The sequence below is a fragment of the Hypomesus nipponensis genome, chromosome 10 (assembly GCF_054491055.1).
Source record: "Hypomesus nipponensis isolate SF chromosome 10, ASM5449105v1, whole genome shotgun sequence".
In the NCBI taxonomy this organism is placed as follows: domain Eukaryota; kingdom Metazoa; phylum Chordata; class Actinopteri; order Osmeriformes; family Osmeridae; genus Hypomesus; species Hypomesus nipponensis.
This window is the reverse complement of record NC_140370.1, coordinates 9453279-9475177: the sequence shown is the minus strand read 5'-3', so window position 1 is coordinate 9475177 and position 21899 is coordinate 9453279. Positions and strand designations below refer to the sequence as shown.

At 32.1% G+C, this 21899-nt stretch overlaps 1 gene segment (V, D, J or C); it reads right to left on the bottom strand.

The window, feature by feature from the left end:
- Positions 1-9: 9 nt before the first annotated feature.
- Positions 10-17606, bottom strand: LOC146271565 (T-cell receptor alpha chain constant-like). The segment is given in 5 exon segments: positions 10-544; positions 876-983; positions 1088-1123; positions 1242-1427; positions 17558-17606. Coding segments are annotated over 4 exon segments (348 nt in total).
- Positions 17607-21899: the final 4293 nt, after the last annotated feature.

The window sequence follows — 21899 nt, the reverse complement described above, 5'->3', positions numbered from 1 at the left end:
ATAGCTTCAAATTCTTATTTTATTTAATTGTTGTAATATTTTCATCAAAACAGAGAAGTTCAAAAACACATTAATGGCTGATATACAAACTAAGTCATAACTAATCATTTTTACTATATACAAATGAATGTATACATCACTGTGTACACACAGAGTATGAGGGATGCTTGGATTAGTTGTTAAACAATTGACAGTTCACTGTAAATACAGAATAATCAGATTAAGCATTATGATTTCAGAAGGTGAAGTGTCCAGACAAAGATGCAAATAATAGTTTTAACCGTTGAAGAGGGGGGAAAAACATCTATACCAACATACTTTGTTTTTTTTACTGTACAACACAGTAGTCCGCTTACTTAGCAAATGACAAATAATACATGTTTCTCAATAGAACTACAAACATACACTAAACATTAAATTTGCTTTTTAGAATACTACATAATATTACAGAAAAAAAATACAATTATGACATAAGGCAAATAACATCTCTATGCTTCCAAATACACATTGGGGCGAATGTTATTGTCTTCTTTGACAGCTGTATCTGGAAAATAGATTAAATGATAATAACCAAAATGTATTAGTAAACAAGACAATAGCTCATCATGACAATACTCTTAAATAAGAATGTGGCTGTCAAATTCAGCATGTTTTGTTTTTACAATGATGTCATCACACTGGGTGTTTTACATTATCCACTGAAGGAAGGTCATGGAGGTTAATGGGAGCTAGCGGTAACACAATGAAGGCAGTGTGCAACACTTTGGTTTGGTGGTTTCAAGTCATTTAAATTTGTATTGTGCCTGGCCTAATTTATTACTTTTGGCAAAGCATAACCTTTGTGAAATGTGTTACTTAAGATGTTGTGTACTTACTCTAGCTCATCCACACCCGAAGAGTCATCAGCACATTGAAAATGATGGTCTTCACAAACAGGATTCTCAGGCCCAGAATGGTCAGTGATAGGAATCTGGTCTTTCCATCTGGAAACCATGGAGTCACAGTCATTAAAGTCTAAAACAAAATGTATTTGATATGATCCAGGAATATTTCATCATATTACATTTGCAGATATTAAAATACTTGCCTGATTCAATACCGTCTGCTGTACACGTTTGATTATCTGTCAATACAAATAGACGACAACTTTATTAGGAATGTTTATGTGGGAATGTTTTCAGTTTCAACCTCATTGTCTAGAATTCCTGCGGCAATTGCAATAAATCAGTGTAGACACTTACTGTTAGAGGGGCATTGTTTGTTTAGAGCAACCTGGCTGTAGTACGGGTCATCCTTCATTCTGGTGGCTTCAGAGTCATTTTTAAATACGCTTGAGTCGACAGAGTTGTATGGGCTGAAATCTGTTGCCAGACAAGCTTTTGTTTCATTGTTTTTCAAATCGTAGTAAGATGGTTCCTTGCTCTCCCCTGTTAAAACACACAAAAAAGTTCATAAATTTAAGCCAGTGGACTTAAAACGACCATACACAAATGTGTACATTTTAAACCATGCTATAGCTACGTTATACTTTTTTTTACACTTAATTTTTGGTTAAACTTAGTAATGATATGTATGTGATTAAGGTTAGGGTAAGGCATCTTGCCCATTGTAGTGGAGGTTAGGGTTAAGCATTGTAGCTGTGTTTGGGGTTCAGGTTTATTGTTAGTCTAACAATTAAAACAGTCTTTACTTAGAACACATTTGTATTTCAATGTTCATTCAGGACAGGTTGTTTAGGTCATTCAGGAGAGTGAAGTTCTTGTGACATGGCATGCAAATGTCTATGTAGCCACATAAAAAGAAAAATATTTGCAATAAAAGTCTAACAAGAGGCAAAGTGTATTCTGTAGGTGCAAGGATTAGAATAAAAAATAGGACCAAACAGAAAAACCTACTTCTTTTTCATTTCTAATGTTAAGACGTTTCAGGATGTTTCCTAACTGCACAATTAGCATTACATTAAAAGCTTGTTTACAAGTAGTTAGCTCTTGCATGCATCTTTAGTACCTTTGCATGTGTAATTATGGAGTGATATGGACACCACAGCTAAGGAACAACATTTGTCATAGTATAATGATTCCAGGTGTAAATAAGGTATTTCAATGCATTTGTACCCACATCAACATAGTACAAACTGTACTTTCTCTGTTCAGCCACACAATGGTTAAGCCTATTCCTAAAACAACTAGAATGAAACGACACAAATTATAGTACGACAATTGCAATCATTTTACCATGATATTTCAGGCACGGTGAACAACAAAAAGAGTTGAGGGCTGCATTGTTGCAATATAGAGCTATTAAGTATATTGAAGAGTACATAGACAAAGACTAGCGGTTTTACGTACTTGAAAGGATAGCAACTTTTGTTCCATTTCCAAAAATGAGTTTGTTGTAGTTAGTCTCACAACCATTATGTCTGATTGCAAAAACATTGAGTTCACTATGGTATGATGATTTTAAATACTTAACTGTTTATCACTGATTATGATTAAATTGTATACAAATTTATGTATGAAACCAAAAAAGTTTATACATAATATAAGGTTTTAGTGTGTGTGTATTTAATTTAAAAAGTATATATATATATTAAAGATTGTTGATTGTTTACTTACTTGGCAGGACAATTACTTGTATTCCAGAACCAAATATGATTTTGATGTTATTCACACAACCATATGTCTGGTTGCAAAAACACCTAATCATCAGTGGTTCAAAGTACAGTACTGTGCGTTACTAGATAAAACTATACCTGTTTGAACAATGATGGATTCATCTGTCCACATATTATCTTCAGTTTAAATGTACATTTAGTTTAAAATTAACTTATCTTTCTGGAGTGAATGTAGAGTATGCAATAAAATCAATTGGACAGAGAAAATAAATGGAAATCGAACCCATGCCCTACACATTGACCCACTGGGGCACCCAAAAAATGTATCATAAAGGTTGAGGATTATTATTACCTATAAAGTTGGCTTGTCGAACTAAGCCTAAGAGATTATCCTATAATTCATAGTTTTATGTTTAATTTCACTAAATACAGTAGGGTTGATATAAATAGATAATATTCATAGAGATGAAATGTAGAAAGGTCCATGCTGTAGTATATTTGATAGAGAAAAAAAGACGGTTACCCACTTGTTTTGATATTTAACTTGGTACCAGCACCAAATAAAGGTTTGTTTGTTCCTAATGATGTCACACTATGCATGTTTGTTGCACGATAACCGTCTGGTTTTGGTTTACAGACAATTGTATATTTTGTGTGTAAAGACAACACACTTTTGGGCTCAAGTTCGGCATCTACAATACCCTTCTAGCACTTCATTACATTCAACTATATGCTAACCCCTTGTTGTTACATGACACATTCCTTATTTTAACACCTATGTCAACTGTCTTTTTATGAACAGTAAAACGCAGCTAAGACAAATAGGTTTACCCTTGATTTAAGCTTTTAAATTTGAGATTTTTAAAAATATAAGAATTTGCTATCCTGTCACAATTGCCTCTGAGTGACATGAAAAGTTATCCTTATTTTGATTATATCATACATTGCTGTACATTATTAGTCATTTGTTTTGATTATTATGTTTGCACACTATCTGTTAACAAACAAACCTTTGTAGTGTAATGTTAATCATTCATTAGTTTATGATCTGTAAATGTTACACAGCAAAATATTGCATACATCAGAGAAATGCTGACGTTTAGGAATATTATGTAAGTACTTACTTGGTTGGACAACTACTTGTATGCCAGATCCAAATACAATTTTGAAGTTGTTATTCACACAACAATAAGTCCAGTGCCAAAAACCAGGCAGTGCCAAATACAATTCCTAAAATGTATATAGTCTGTTTGTCTTTAGTTACAATGACTCCATTTGCATTATGTCATAATACTGAGTTTTACATTTGACCATAGACTTGGTATTAACAAAATGTCATTTTTAAGCCACTTGTCGCACAGATATAATTACTACCATTCACTACAATCTTTTGAAGTGTTAATGAGGTTGCATTCTCAGATTAATTTATACAGAATACAGTCTAAATTAGTCCATTGTTTTGTTGTTCAGAGATCCTAATATTCTTAAAATACACCTATATGTGAAGTTTGCTGAAAATAATTGCTCAAATTAAAAATCAGTACATTCGTGTGTGGAATGAGCACTATGTGGTGAATTGAAAAGTTGTACTTTCTATTGTTATTGAGAGACTCACTTGAATTAATGATCAATGTTGTGCCTTTTCCAAAGTATATCTTATCATATCCAGTATTCACACAACATCTATGTGCAATACATAAACCCTCCACTTGTGTAATAAACTCTGTTTGACCTTGTAGTTGTTTGAAGATGAGGGACAGTGAGGCCAGAGGGTTCGGGATTTGTAACTCTTAGCCAGAATGTTTTGTATACATTACAGTACATGGTTGTATCAATGGTATTAAAAGTGGCCTTATTCATTTTATTCAGCTTGATGGCTCAACACTGCTGTTGATGGATGAGTGTCTACTTTGAATCCACAGGGTAACTGTAAAACCACTATAGATTTAATTTAAATGTATTAGTCAACAATGCCTTACAAAATACGTTTTTGGGAAATTTACATGGGTAACGTGTTACAATGTGTAACTGATGTTGGTATGTAAAGTAGTGGCATATAAATGTCATGCTTGAAAATAGTTAAGTCTATGTGGAATTCATACACCTCAGTAGATAAAAAATCATCAGATTTTGAGAAGTAAAAAAAGATCTTATTGTTTGGATTTGACAAGATTAAGTTAATTTAAAGTCTACTCACTTGCCTCAACAGAAAGTTTGGTTCCTGCACCAAAAATGATTTTCCAGTTGTTAGCATTCACACAGTGTATACATGCTGGGCAATAACTTACTTAACTGAGCGCATTTGAAAGTGTTTATCTAACTCATTCAGTTGGTTATGAATTTTAAACGTCATGCTTTTGACACGTTTAAGGAAACATTTTACCTCAATAGTTCACACTGTGCTACATTATTGTTATTCATGTGCATACATGATATTAGTACGAGTTCCACAGTAATAGTAGTGGTGGTGACACTAGAATGTTTATGTGCCTAAGTAATGTAAATTACACTGTATTTTATTTAAATTTATGGTTCAAGATTTTATTTTAAAAAGGATGATACATAATATCATAGTACAACTTACTTGAGTGTATGATTAGTTGGGTATCAGTTCCAAACGTAATCTTAAATCCATAATTCACACAAACAAAAAACACACAATAAAAACTTCGCACAACTAAATAAGACATCAGTCTGTCTGTTTTGTTGTATTACGTATTGTTAAATAATCTTTCTTTTTTTAAATCCTGACTGAACAATGCTTTTTTTCTGAAATTCTTTTTAGAGCTACTTGTAACGTAGAAAATGTACATTCATCTGTCAATATGAGGACTTGTTGCTTAGATGACACAGTAAAAGATGTTTTAGGGTGGATGAATATGGAGGTTTACTTACATGATTGGACATATAATTTAGTTACTGTTCCAAATATAATTTTGAATCCGGTATTCACACATTCATTGATACCTTACCAAAATGCACTTACTCCTGTCAAACTACAATTCAACACATTAATTCAAACAATACATACTTATATTAGTTATTTATGTCTGACACGTCATTTACATCATCCTTGATGTTCAATAAATGTGTTTGTGTTAGAATCTGGTGTTTTTCCCAAATGTCAGGACTTAACAAATCATCTTGTGCTTAAGAAGTTAGAAAAAATTGTATTTATGTGAAAGTTGGTATTAAATTCATTAGAAATGTACTCACTTGTTTCAATTTTTAGTTTTGTCCCTGCACCAAAAATTATTTTCCTGTTGTTGCTATTCACACAGTGTTTAAGTGCTGAACATTAACAAGCTACACTAAGGGAAAGTTTAAGCAATTCACAATTTAATTGTAAATGCCATTAGACATTACGCATTTTAGTGTTTGTTTTTTTACATAACATGAATTAAATTTATGATTAACAATAATTGTGTGCTTCAACAGGGTGTTGAAGTATGGATAATTTAACTTAATTGAAGTCATACTTCATTAAAGTGTTTCAGTTGTGTGATAGTAATACAAAATAGAACTAGTACTACTATTTAGTTTTGTATATATGTATACAAAACTAAATATATTTAATATATGTAATATATCTGTATATTACAATATGTAATATTTTAATGTAACTGGGTTCTACTCCCAAAGACAAATTCCCATATCCTGTCATGAATGTAATGTATAGCCAAAGCAAAAACATAGGTAATAATAATCTTATTAGTTTGACTTTTGTGTGTCATTTTGTTTTGGCAACCAGCCAAGTCACACAATATATATATACTCTGGAATATCCTGACATATTTGTACCATGTCCAAATACAAGCTTGTTCTCCCCATAAATTACAGTGTTGTTGTGGATAGCAATTGCTATAATCATTTTGGCCTCGTTTACTCGACTGTATGACAAGTTCAACAATATCATAAATGGTTAGTTTCAGCAATCATGTAGGTATTTACCAATACCTCACTAAGATGTTTCATGTTTTGTTTCTTTGGGTTTATGTCCTATACACATACAGTATACTGCACACTGTCTTATCTTTTCTTTAAAAGTGTTGAGGCATTAAAATCAGCTGTTATAATAAAAAGGTTTTAAGTCTTACTCACTTGTCTCAATTACCAGTTTAGTTCCAGTCCCAAAAAGTAATTTTTGTGTTCCAGTATTCACACTATAGAACATACCTGACCTATAACCTTTTTCTCAATGTTGATATTCTCAAAAATATGCTTGTTGTGTTTTGAAAACTATATACGACTTATCAGCTTGTCAACTATGCAATTTCACAACATTACACTAGAATGTCTTTAACATTAGTTTGTATAAAGCATAAACTAGTCCTCAACAATACTAATCCAAGACCATTATAATAACCACTAAGCTATAAATATATGGTATTGTTTCATGATATGTGTGGTTCTGTGATTATCAATCAATGCATCTTTTAAGTAGACTGTGTAGTTATTTCTGTAAATTGTTCCTGCATGAATATAAGTTGTATCAGTCAATTGTGATGGAAAGATGACTTACTAGATTGCACAGACAATTTAGTTCCTTTTCCAAAAAAGATTTTCTGTGTCCCGACATTCACACAGTGATTTAAGGTCCAACACAAACAATGTTGCATCCTAATAACACTACTGGGACCACTTATCAAAGTTTAGCCCTGATATGTTATTGTATTTTAGTTAGTATCTTGTTAAACGCTCCTATTAGCGTGCTCCTACAGTAATAACAAAAACTTGATCTGGTATCTGTGTGCATTATGTTAAGATAACAAAGGTAAACAGACTATTGTGAGAAATGTAGGTAATTGTTGAAATGTTTATATCGTGAACAACAAATTACAGATTGGATAGTAGTTACGGTGAAAATTTGTAATGATCAAAACGACTACTTGTTTGAATGCATTGGGGCTGTTTCTGTTGTACTTGAGTTGAATATTTTGATACAAATAGTAAGTAGTAAGTCTGTACAAAATGTATATACAGATTGTAAATTAAAGACAAAGATTACTTACTGGTTTCAATTACCAATTTAGTTCCTGTTCCAAATATAATTTTGAATCCGGTATTCACACATTCATTGATACCTTACCAAAAACTCACTTACTTCTTTCACACTACAATTCAACACATTAATTCAAACAATACATACTTATATTAGTGATTTATGTGTGACATGTCATTTACATTATCCTTAATGTTCAATAAATGTGTTAATGTTAGAATCTGGTGCTTTTCTCAAATTTCAGGACTTAACAAATCATCTTGTGCTTAAGAAGTTAGAAAAAATTGTATTTATGTGAAAGTTGGTATTAAATTCATTAGAAATGTACTCACTTGTTTCAATTTTTAGTTTTGTCCCTGCACCAAAAATGAGTTTCCCGTTGTTGCTATTCACACAGTGTTTAAGTGCTGAACATTAACATTCTACACTAAGGGAAAGTTGTTTAATTGTAAATGCCATTATACATTACACATTTTAGTGTTGTTTTTGTTACATTACATGAATTACATTTATGATTAACAAAAATTGTGTGCTTCAACGGGGTGTTGAAGTATGGAGAATTTAACTCGATTGAAGCCACACTTTTCATTTAAGTGTTTCAGTTCTGTGATAGGTAGAACTAGTACTACTATTTTGGTTTGGATTAAGGTCAAGTTTATGAACAGACAATGTTTATAAGGATAAGACTTTTCTATAAAGTTAGAACAGTTGAACAATACTCTGTACACTGTACAATTACATGGAAAACAAAGATTTCCATTACATATCTTTGCCGTGTGTCTAGGGTTGCTGAATAAAAATAAAGTATCAATGTTATTAAACAGTAATACATCAAATTATATTACAATATTGTATATGTAACTGGGTTCTACTACCAAAGACAAGTTTCCATATCCTGTCATGTATATAATGTATAGCCAAAGCAAAAACATTGGGAATATTAATCTTATTGATTTGGCTTTTGTGTTTCATTTTGTTTTGGTAACCAGCCAAGTCACACAATATATACTTTGGAATATACATATTTGTGCCATGTCCAAATACAGCTTGTTCTTCCCAAAAATGGCAGTGTTGTTGTGGATAGCAATTGCTTTAACCATTTTGGCCTGGTTGACTCGACTGTATGACTAATTAAACAAATTCCTAACTGGTTAGTTTCAGCAATTAAGTAGGTATTTACCAATACCCCACTAAGATGTTTCATGTTTTGTTTCTTTGGGTTTATGTCCTATATACATACAGTATACTGCACACCGTCTTATCTTATTTTGAAAAGTGTTGAGGCATTATAATCAGTTATCATAATAAAAAGTTTAAAGTCTTACTCACTTGTCTCAATTACCAGTTTAGTTCCAGTCCCAAAAAGCAATTTTTGTGTTCCAGTATTCACACAATGGAACATACCTGACCTATAACCTTTTCCTCAATGTTGATATTCTCGAAAATATGCTTGTTGTGTTTTGAAAACTATATTCCACTTATCAGCTTATCAACTATGCAATTTCATCACATTACACTAGACCTTTTTTTTTTACATTAGTTTGTATAAAGCATAAACTAGTCCTCAGCAATACTAATCCAAGACCATTATAATAACCACTGAGTTATAAACATATGCTATTGTTTCATGATATGTGTTGTTCCGGGATTATCAATCAATGCATCTTTTAAGTAGACTGTGTGGTTTATTTCTGTAAATTGTTCCTACATGAATATAAGTTGTATCAGTCAATTGTGATGGAAAGATGACTTACTTGATTGTACAGACAATTTAGTTCCTTTTCCAAAAAAGATTTTCCATGTCCCGTCATTCACACAGTGATTTAAGGTCCAGCACAAACAATGTTGCATCCTAGTAACACTAAAGGGACCACTTAACAAAGTTTAGCTCTGAGACATTATTGTAATTTAGTTGGTATCTTGTTAAACGCTCCTATTAGTGTGCTCCTACAGTATTTACAAAAACATGATCTGGTATCTGTGTGCATTATGTGAAGATTACAAAGGTAACCAAACCTTTGTGAGAAACGTTGGGAATTGTTGACAGTTTTATATTGTGAACAACAAATTACAGATAGTAATTACGGTGGAAATATTTAATTATCAAAACAACTAATTGTTTGAAATCATTGGGGCTGTTTCTCTTGTATTGAAGTTGAATATTTGGATACAAATAGTAAGTAGTAAGTCTGTATAAAATGTAGATATACAGATTGTTAGTCAAAGACAAAGATTACTTACTGGTTTCAATGACCAATTTTGTGCCTGTTCCAAATATAATTTTTCTCAGTCCCGAGTCAGTCACACTGTGCTTGGTGCATTGCCAAAAACGAATTGGTTGCAGCTAGTAGCAACAATTTTCAATTGTTACATTATTCAATTGTCTTACTGTATATTGCTGGTAATTCAATAGCCTACTTAAATTCTATTGATTTTCCAACATTTAGTTCCTCATATACTATCATTTATTTAACAAAAACACTTTTAAGATACTTTAGAAGTGTGAAAGACAGTAATTAAGATGATTCTGATTATTTTCATCATCTTTCTCTGACAATATCTTCAAATGTTTATGTCTTGCTCAACATATAAAATATTATATTTCTCATATCAACATATAACTATGAAGATTGTCCCAGCTAAAACATTACTCAGTAGCATTCGAATTTGTGCAATGCTAAAATGGTCAAACAACGAAGCAAACAAAAATCCAAGACCACAGAGATCTATCAACATTTTACCAACCCACATACATTACCAGTGAATTAGTGATCACCTGTAACCATTTAGGATAAACCTATAGATGGTTAGTGAATTAACTGAAATGTATTATGAATGGCTGTTCATTTTAGCTTTTTAAACATTTCAGTTATTGAAAAATTCCTCCATTATAATATATTTTCTTACTTGTTCCTACAAACAGCGATGTTCCATGGCCAAAGATTAGCTTTCTTCCTCCAACATTCACACAATGACATTTGTCTCAGCAAAAACAACTATTCAATAGTTATTCACTGACTGTAATACATTAATGGAGTTGATGGGGTCGCAATAGTTTTGAGATAATTATTTAGTGGTATCTGACTATAATCTTCTAATTTATGTTTTTTTCTCATTCTCAATAACATTTGGTTGCTGATTGGCTACAAGTAGCATTACAATATGCATTATAATTATTATCTTCCATACAATGTTGTTAGTTCATATTTAAACTGACTTACTTGGGTCAACTATCAACTTGATGCCAGTCCCAAAAAAGATTTTGTAGAGTCCACTGCCAGTCACACATCAACATCCTATTCTACATAAACCTCATTCTCTAATAACGATGACTTTTTTTTAAATTCAAAAGACTCTAGGGTCTAAACATATTCTCACGAGGACAAATGATCACAACTATAATTGCTGACATTTAGTTATGTATGGTACTTATTCTTTACACTTACTTGAGCTGACAATTAACTTGGTTCCATGTCCAAACAAAACCTTCACTGCAGTAGTCACACTGTGATGGGTACCTTTTCAATAACACTTGTTGTTGTCTATAAATATGATAGCTACTTAAGTAACACACTGATTCATAATATATTTGTTCTACAAATTAAAATCTTTCTATAATTTCTCATCTTTCATTTTGTCTCTGTTTAAATAGATCAACTTACTTGAATCTACTTTCAACTTTGTGCCCGTCCCAAAGAAAATGTTAAGACCATTGGAAGTCACACAACATCATCCTTTCCAACATAAACCTCAGCCTCTAATGAAGAGAATATTTTACTATTTTAGATAACGTATTACATGACCAACAGACTTTTTAGTTTATCAAGTTTTTATCATCACACAAAGATACCTCACAACACCTAATAAGCAAAAGTAAGACATGTAATTGCATGTCCCTGTCTTTGCTTGCTGAACAAGAAAATCATAGGGTTCAACAGGACAATGAATACAAAGTTGCTGTCATTGTCTTCTAGTTTTGGCTAATTCACATAACAACAAGCATATCCAAACATATTATTTGACTTATGTTAATATTTTTTTAAGATAGTGGATCTTGGGCCTAATTCTGTATTTAATGTTTACTTACGTGAGTCAACGGTTAGTTCTGTTCCTTGGCCAAATATAATCCTGTCACTGTATGTCACACAGTGTTTGATACCTTAACAAATACTTACAGAGTTGACCTCTGAACAAGAGTCCTTGCACTCATTGTAGAGCACTTAAATACGTATTGCTTTGGTAAAATCTTGTTTACCGTTAAGAATATCAACATGTTTAAATGCATTGACAAAGCCCATACTCTTAGTCACTGAACACTTGAGTAAACTTTTAACTTACTGGATTCAACATGCAATGATGTACCCTTTGCAAAGATAATCTTGTAACCTGCTCCAGTAGTCACACATTGAGAACTCATACTACATGAATGGTTCTGTGCTCCTGCAGGCTACTGGTTTCAATGATTGGGGGGTGTAAGAATACATTACATTTGTAATAATATTGTAATGTGTGACAAATACACACAGAAAGTCACTAACTAAAGATACAGAAAAAGCATACAGCTGAACCAGAATATTGTTATGAGATGTGTCTCATTCAATAACAACATTGCAGACGTAACATAGCTAGTGTTCTGTGTATACGGTCTAGTCAGATCATTTAGGTGTGTTTGTGGACGTTCATATTTTTTATGAGAGATACATAGGTTTTAACCATGATGTATCATAAATATTTTACATACTGGCATTCACATCTAGTTTGGTCCCATTCCCAAATTTACATTTCCAGCCTCTTGCTGATGTAGTCACACAAACTATCAGGTCTGAACAATAACTACATGGTAAAAAAGAATGTATGTTTTGAATTTGATCATATAAAAAATAAGTGTAGATCTTAAATTGAATTTAAACTTACTTGAGTTGATGGTTAATTGTATTCCTTGACCGAAAATGATTTTGTCATATGTCACACTGTGTTAGATACTTTGACAATTACTCATTGACTACTCTGAGGACATTTGTGGACTGTTTTTATATTACTTAGTTTGTTTTTATGTATAATCTTTTGAGCACACAGACAGTATTTACTGAACCAATAATTTTTTTTTGAACTGAAACTTTCGCGTAACTTAAGGCTTTTATAAAGAATCACGAAAGAAAATCTAAATTATGGAGGCATTTTTTACTAAATCATCTTGCAAATAATGCTTATTTTACCGTGCAGCCAAAAACGTTTTCAAATCAGTTGAGCCGTATGATCAAAATGGACCAGATGGCTTGTTCTAGTCAACCAAATTCTACTTACTGGGTTCAATATGTAATTGCATGCCTTTGCCAAAGATGATCTTGTTAATGCCACTTCCAGTAGTCACACAACATGAATCCACTCTACATAAACTGCAGGTAAACTTAAATATGCTGACCATTTGCCACCTATTTGGATATCGCAAAAGGACTTTCAATGATGATCTATTAATGCAAAAAAAACTTTTTATAACTATAAATTAATTATTTTGAAAGCATACATCTGCAATCAATGCAACTTAAGAGGAAAAACTAGGACATAATGTAACTTTTTGAACATGAAAAAATACTAGATTTCTTTCTCATACACCTACTGACATATATTACTAAATAAATGTACTCAAATATTAACTTTGTGTCAGTCTGCATCTTTTTGATGCCATCTGTGATCACACAATATCTAGTGTAACAGGCTCAAGTCACAATCAACAACAGAATGTCACCTATCAACCAGCTTAACATGTCCAGTCGCAGTATCATGCTGTACAAATTAATCTAAAACTAAACTATCAGCCAAAACATTCTTGACCATCAAAACCCTTTGTTTGTGGAGAAGGATTTTCATCGCCAAGTTGGTCTGAGTTAAACATAACTTAAACTACTACTTACTGTTTCAACTTTTAGTTTGGTATCCTTTCTACATTTCCATTTTCCAGATGCAGACACTATGCATTGGCCCTCAACAACTAACTATTTTATTTTCAAATCTTGTTATAATTTGTAACTGAAAGCAATAGGTTTAACTTTGTCTTTTGAATTCTGTAACTACAAAAACTATATTTATACAACTATAACATGTATTAAAATATACATAACAAAAAGTGTGCAAACTAATATTCAACTTACTGGATTCAACATGTAATCTTGTGCCTTTCCCATAGATAAGCTTGCGACCCCCTGCATCACCAGTCGCACAGTATGCATCCATACTACAAAATCTCAGTACAGTTTATGATTAATAATTTAGTTTAATGACTCTGACTTGACTTTAGTCTTCTTAATATCTAGTGTTTGTGCTATGTCATAGCTGTTACAAAATATTTCAGAAAAAATTGATTGTTCAGACTTAAAAATGAAAAGCAGGCAAGGTTTTATAAGATTCAGAATCAGAACTTAATTAACTTAACTTACTTGACCCAACTTTTACAGTTGTACCAGATCCAAAGAGGATTTTGTTGCTGGCACCAATATTCACACAACATAAACTCACATAGCATAAACCTTTAGCAATAGCAAAAGCCCTAGCCATTTCACTTAAACATTGAAGCAACTATTTTACAATAGGGGTTAATGGTGTTTTTTGGACTGTATTATGTATCTACAAATCAATGTTTTGATTAAATACATTACTAGCTGACTAGATTAGAGGAGTAAAGTAATTTCAGTGTTGCTCTTCATTACAAACATTTTAACTGTTGCAGTACTTACTGGCTTAAACTGTTAGTTTGGTCCCCTCTCCAAATAGTTCTCTGATGCAGTCATACCAATGACTAAACATTAAAATCTTAACCTCTGCCAAGCTTAACTTCTTTTTAAGTTACTTTTTTTTTTTTTTTTACTGTAATACTGTAAGTCATTTTTAAATGAGTCTTGTCATTATATATTTAAAGATACTCCAGCAAAACTATAATCAATACTCAAATAATGTTTTTGATCCATGAGAATCATTATGCTTCTCAATAAATTGTACTTACTGGATTCAATTTGTAATCTTGTGCCTTTCCCAAATAGAATCTTTTGAAACCCTCCAGCAGTCACACAGTATGAATCCATACTACAAAATCTGAGTAGTCAATGGCAAATAATATCCAGAGAAGTAGTTGTTAATCAACATTACCTTGGAACTTTTCAACATACATCTCTAGACCAAAATGTGTACATTTTGGTCAGTGTGATAACATACGCTATATAACATATAACATATTTGGTCTTTCATTGAAATGAAAAGGAGTTAGTAGCTTTTTGTTTATAAACAATAATATTGGATTACATTAACTTACTTGAGTCAACTACTAATTTTGTGCCGGCCCCAAATATGATTTTGTCCAAGCCTCCGCTTTTCACACAACATGTATGCTCATTACATAAACCTGCTAGCAATAGTAATAGCTACTTCACATCTAAACTGACTTTGAATAGACATTTATAATATTTTAAATAGATGGTTTGATTGATTTCAACATTTAACAGTGTTTACTTTTTATTTGATCTTGTGAATTTTTCTTTGTGATATGACCCATTTGTTTTTATCACTGCATCATTCTTGATATATTACCTGATCTGTGTAGAATCTGAGGAAATATGTTATATTATTGTACAGCACATTGTGGCCTTGCTTTGAAATGACATGCCACTTAGATATTGAAATAAATAAACGTACTTGAGTGAACTATTAACCTTGTGCCTTTCCCAAATATGATTTTGGTTAAGCCACCAGCATTCACACAATATGAACATTCATCACATCAACCTTCGGTATGGCACGATCATTACTGTACTTCTAATTCTAATAAAAAGAGTATTTGTTTACATACATTTTTAAACTGAATGCCATTTCATAAGAGAAAACAGAATTAATGATATGTTCAAATGTGTTGCTTCTATCTGGTGAATATTTTAGACAATGGCGCATTTGTTTGCAGTTAATAAATTGTACCATATCAAATATTTAAACACAGTAATGACCAGCTGGTCACATAAAAGAAGTAGAATAGTGTCAGTCGATGCATATTGTATCATACAGTTATGGACAGTTTCCATATGTTCATATTTTTTGAGGACATGTCTAGATTTAAACCGATTCATTTAATTTATATTAATGTATTGTCCATGTCTGATTGAGCATTGATAAGGTTTTGACTTACTGGATTGCACGTGCAATTTGGTGCCCTTCCCAAAGATAATCTTGAAACCTCCATCCACACAATATAAATCCATAGTACAAAATCTGAGTCAAGTCTATGACAATTGTAAAAGTCTGGGTTTTACATTGACTAAATGTTATAATACACATAAACATCCCCTTTGTACATACATTATTAAGCAAAGCTCTATTGTAAAAATACCTGCTTTTGTCACTTCTAACTTTTTATTAATAAATTAGACTTGCTTTGAAATTACAAGTAATTTTGTTATTATTTGCAAAGATATTAGATTAAATAAACTTACCTGAGTGAACTATTAACTTTATGCCAGTCCCAAAGATGATTTTGTAGCTACCAGTATTCACACAACATGAACCCAAAATACATTAACCTGTCTAACCTAGGTCACCTTTGTCAATAAATGTATTCACTCAATTTAACTTTTTCTTTCAGGTTTGATCCATGTCAGTCTCTGTTTGAAACTGTTTGAGCATTAATAAGGTTTTGACTTACTGGATTGAACTTGTAATTTTGTGCCTTTCCCAAAGATAATCTTCAAACCTCCTCCAGCAGAGACACAATACAAATCCACACTACAAAATCTGAGTAGAGTCTATGGTGAAAGGTTGTATGGTGAAAGATAGGTTTTATAATAGCCAAACCTGTATAATTTCTACAGTTTTGATCCGTCAGACTACATCATATGTAGAAGATATTTTAAGTCACTATTTTTCATGTATGTTCTACAGATATTTGGTTAGATTAACTTACTTGAGGCAACTATTAACATTGTGCCGGTCCCAAAGATGATTTTCTGGCTAGCAGCATTCACACAACAGGAACCCACATTACATAAAGCTTATGTGTAGCTAGATCTTCACTCGAGATGAATCATTTACTTTAAAACTGAATAGTCCATTTAACTCCTGAACAGAAAATACAACAGAAACCCTGTTGTAAGCATACAGTGTGTAAGATTTTCATTTAACAGTAATTTAAAGAATGTGTTTGAGCATTCAAATTATTGTGGATTACTTACTGGATTCAACAAGTAATTGTGTGCCTGTCCCGAATAAAATCTTGCCATATCCAGTAGTCTCACAACATAAATCCATAGTACATTAACTGTTCTGTGTCTTAAATTATCTTTCTAAATTTTTTGCGCAACGTTACTTATTAGTGTTACAATCAATGATTGACTTATTGGAAGCTACTATTTATATTTGTACTTAAGACCTGTCAGCATTTTGAATTATATATACATTTAGTGGAAGTCATTATATAAGTTCAAAAAGTGTTAATGTAACTTACTTGAATAAACAATCAACTTTGTGCCAGTCCCGAAGATGTATTTGTAGCTACCAGTATTCACACAACATGAACCCAAAATACATTAACCTGCCTGACCGAGGTCACCTTTTTCAATAAATGTATTCACTCAATTTAACTTTATCTTTCAGGTCTGATCCATTACAGTCTCAAGGAAACTGTTTGAGCAATAATAAGGTTTTGACTCACTGGATTGAACTTGTAATTTTGTGCCTTTCCCAAAGATAATCTTGAAACCTCCTCCAGCAGACACACAATACGAATCCACACTACAAAATCTGACTGGAGTCTATGGTGAAAGGTTGTAAGGTGAAAGATGGGTTTTATAATAGCCAAACCTGAATAATTTCTAGTTTTGATCAGTCAGACTATATAATATGTTGAAGATATTTTAGGTAACGATTTTCCATGTATTTTCTACAGCTATTTGGTTAAATTAACTTACTTGAGTCAACTATTAACATTGTGCCGGTCCCAAAGATGATTTTCGTGCCAGCAGCATTCACACATTACATAAAGCTGATGTGTAGCAAGATTGTCACTCAAGAAATTAATCATTTACTTAAAAACTGAACAGTCCGTTTAACTTCTGAACAGAAAATTGTCTGTCAAGTACATTCTTGAGTTTAAACTTTGTTTTTTTAAATAGTAAGCTTTATTTAGAATGTATATTTTTCACACAGCCTGTTGTAAGCATGCACTGTGTAAGATTTTCTAATTTAACAGTAATTTAAAGAATGTGTTTGAGCATCAAATAGTTGTGGATTACTTACTGGACTCAACAAGTAATTGTGCGCCTGTCCCGAATGAAAGCTTGCCATATCCAGTAGTCTCACAGCATGAATCCACAGTACATTAACTGTTCTGTGTCTTAAATGATCTTTCTACATTTTTAGCTCAACGTTTCTTATTAGTGTCACAATCAATGATTGACTTATTGGAAATATATGTCCAGCTACAATTTATATTTGTACTTAAGACCTGTCAGCATTTTGAATTACATATACATTTGGTGGAAGTCATTATATAAGTTTAAATAGTGTTAGTGCAACTTACTTGAATCCACTATTAACTTTGTGCCAGTACTAAAGATGATTTTGCTGAATCCATCAGTAGTCACACAACATGAAACCATACTAAAAAAAACCTTCAATCTTGGATTATACTTAGTCTTAGTCCTATCAGCCAAGTGAGCCATGTCTTTCCAACTTGTTTGAAGGTCAAGAACAACCTGATATGACAGCCAATATGAAAGCTGTACAAAATCTAGATTTGTAAATAATATAGCTAGCCAGAGAATATCAATATGGGATGTTTTCAATCCAGGAAAACTACTTACTGGTCAAAATCTTCAGTTTGGTCCATTCTCCTAATATCAATTTTCCAATTCCCGAAGCAGTCACACACTGCATCTGACCTGAACAATAACTAAGTATCCCATTATATCATATTTCTTTTTACAAGTGTAAATTATAATGAAGCAGAGCTCTTCAGAAGAATGTTTTTAGGTACTTTGGATGTGTGAACTTTTAAAGTTGTTACTGCATAATAATTACAATCACAAATGCTAAGCCCTACAAAAACGTGAAGGGAGTAACGCTTACTTGAGTTTACAAACAAGATAGATCCAGTTCCAAATATCAGCTTTTGTGTTCCAGCATACACACACTGAGAAAGTCCTTATCAAAAACAACCATGCACCAAAGCTATTCTCTAACTCACATTCTAAATATATCCTGTATACATAATGCTATCATATGTATACTGTTTGCTACATCTTAAATAGCAGAAAAAATCTTTCAAATCTTTTCATTTGAATTTTAAACTTACTTGAATCTATGATCAGTTTTGCTCCTTCACCAAATATGACTTTGTATCCTGATGTCACACAGTGTTAGCTACCACAACGATTACTCACAAGGGATCTCTGGACTAAATTCAGAAATCAAACATCAACATAATTTCCTAATTTCTTAGTTAAACCATGCAGTATTCTAGCATGCACTTTAAGATAAGTAACATTTTTGTGGATTTTACCTTCATTTTCCAAGTATAAATGTCCCAATCTGATTTTCATATAGTTACATACACATAAATCAATCTGTTGCACTTTAAATATAGGATTTCAGCAATATTGTCATTAAGACTTCATATACAGTATATAATATGTATGTTGAATGCAAATTATATAAATTACTTTCTTGACTTTTTTGTGTGTTTGAAGTGATGATCATTTAAACAATTGGAGGTATTTTTGTATCCAGTTAAATTATTTATCTCATTCCCTGATTTAATTTAATATCGGCTGTTTAAAACAAAAATGTATGAAAGTGATTCACTGAAATGCTAGAAAATAAAAATATAACTTACTGGATTCAACATGTAAGTTTGTTCCACTCCCAAAGTACATCTTGTACCCACTTCCAGTAGTAACACATCATTAATCCACACTACGTAAACTGTACAGTCTATGCAACTTACTAGTTACTATAATCGGTAGGTAAATGTACTTTTCTGATGCAGTATACAATGTACCATATGTAACAACATAAGATGCGATTCTCACACCCAGACATATTTTTTTATATTTCTCCCTTATCTATTCTCCTATTAGCATTCAAACTTTTATGATAACGTTTAAGATTTAAAACATGCACAAAAATATGTCAATAACTTACTATGTTCAATGTGTAATTGTGTTCCAGTCCCAAAGATCAGCTTGCCATAACCACTTCCAGTATTCACACAACATGAATCAACACTACATAAACTATACAGTATCAAATCGATGATTAAAGTCAAATTTATGTCCTTACTTTCTTAAAAGGCTTGTAAAGTTTGGAAAGGAATCATGATTATGATCATCTTTCATATGTTTAGTGCCAAAAGTAAACAGCCGTTTACATTTTTGATTCTAAACTTAGTTGTACTATTAGTTGAACTAAATTGATTACAAGAGAGAACAAACAGGGTTTATATGTTACTGAATTTCTTACCTGACTCAACAAACAATTTAGTTCCACCTCCAAAAATTAATTTGTTATTCTCTCTAGTCACACAGTGTTCAAGTGCTTGCTAAAAACATAAGATCACACTGTATAGTACTTCAGAATGTAGTGTTAATAGTTGAAAAACTAGCAGTTGAGCAATTCCCTGTTGGTATGCTACATAAGACATTTTAACTGTATATTGTAAATGATATTTAATAAATTAATGATTTGCTACATTTTTTTTGATACATAAGGAATGGTTCAGATGATTACTAATTCTACTTACATGGTTGTACAATGAGTTTGGTTCCAGTTGCAAAATTAAGCTTATAACCCCCCTGGGTAGTCACACTTAGAAGCATTCCATACCAAATACTCTGTGTGTGAGTCGGCAATGGCTGTTTAACTGCTTTTTCATTTGATTTTAAATGTAAACATTTTATTTAATTCGTTTGATTTAACTACTTTGAGTGACAGATAAGAATCTGCATTTAGGTATTTTTACTACACATAATTGAAGTACAAATAAGCACTTCTCTTTCCCAAAGTAGCACATTAACCTCCAAAATGTAAGACTTACCACTTAATACCAGCAGCTTTGTGCCTGTCCCAAAAACTATTTTGTTCCCCACATTCACACAGCCTGACATACTAGTACATTAACCCCTAAGGTTTAAACTGTAGGTCCATTTATCTGATCACTTTAACCAAACCTGCATGAACTCTATTTATCAAACTAAACAAAAGTAATTCTGTTACCAAGATTCACATAACCTCATACTCTAGTACACAAACGCCAATGCATTAGACTGTAGGTCCCGTCATTACCATAACTAAACGGTCTGCTACAGCTCTAAACCAAAATGGAAGTGGTTTCATTATTGAATCTAATACAAAGCAAGATGCATTTCAGTCGCACTGTGGGTAAACATATTGTATGTTTAGTATTTCACTTACCAGTATTTACAAATAACTTGGTTCCGTTACCAAATATCAATCTTCCTGCTCCCCCAGTATTCACACAGTGTTACACCACAATACAATTACACCAGTATAGAGATACCACACAACTTTTACAAGATGATAATGACACTATTCCTTTCAACTATTCCACTCAATGAAGACACATTTATTGCACAGGCTGTGCCTTTCCTGTCTTTTTTAGGCCAAATAAATTCTGTCTTGGTAGCTTCATACATATAATAAATCCATTGGAACCTGCTAAACACTTATAGGCTTCTCTTCCATCCTTATTTAACATAATGTGTGTATTGCCATAATATTCACAAGATAATATAATGATACATTAGGACATACAGTAATCCAGGGTTAAATACAATGCGTAACCAGATTCAAATAAGGCATCTCAAGCCATGGACAGAATCATGTTTTGTGTTCATGTGTTCACCCACTTCATCCAAACAATGTAATCAGTTTGACATCTAACAAGAAGTTGAAATTGAACAAAATGTACCAAATATAGCATGTATTTTTCAAATAATCTCACCTCTTTCAACAAACAGCTTGGTTCCACGTCCAAAAATAAGTTTATCGCCTGATGTCCTCACACAATGTATTCTAGCTTACGTAAAACCTGGTTCATCTTAAACTTCTTAGAAAATCATCACTTTGGTCAATGTTTTAGTTAAAAAGAGCCATATATAAATACATATGTCTATTCTTACTGCCAGGCAAACAACTCAGAGTAGGATATTAAAACTAAATGTTGCATTTTCAACATTCCAAAATGACACTCAGAGGAAAAAATCGAGTTTTCAGAAAGCTCTTACATTCTGT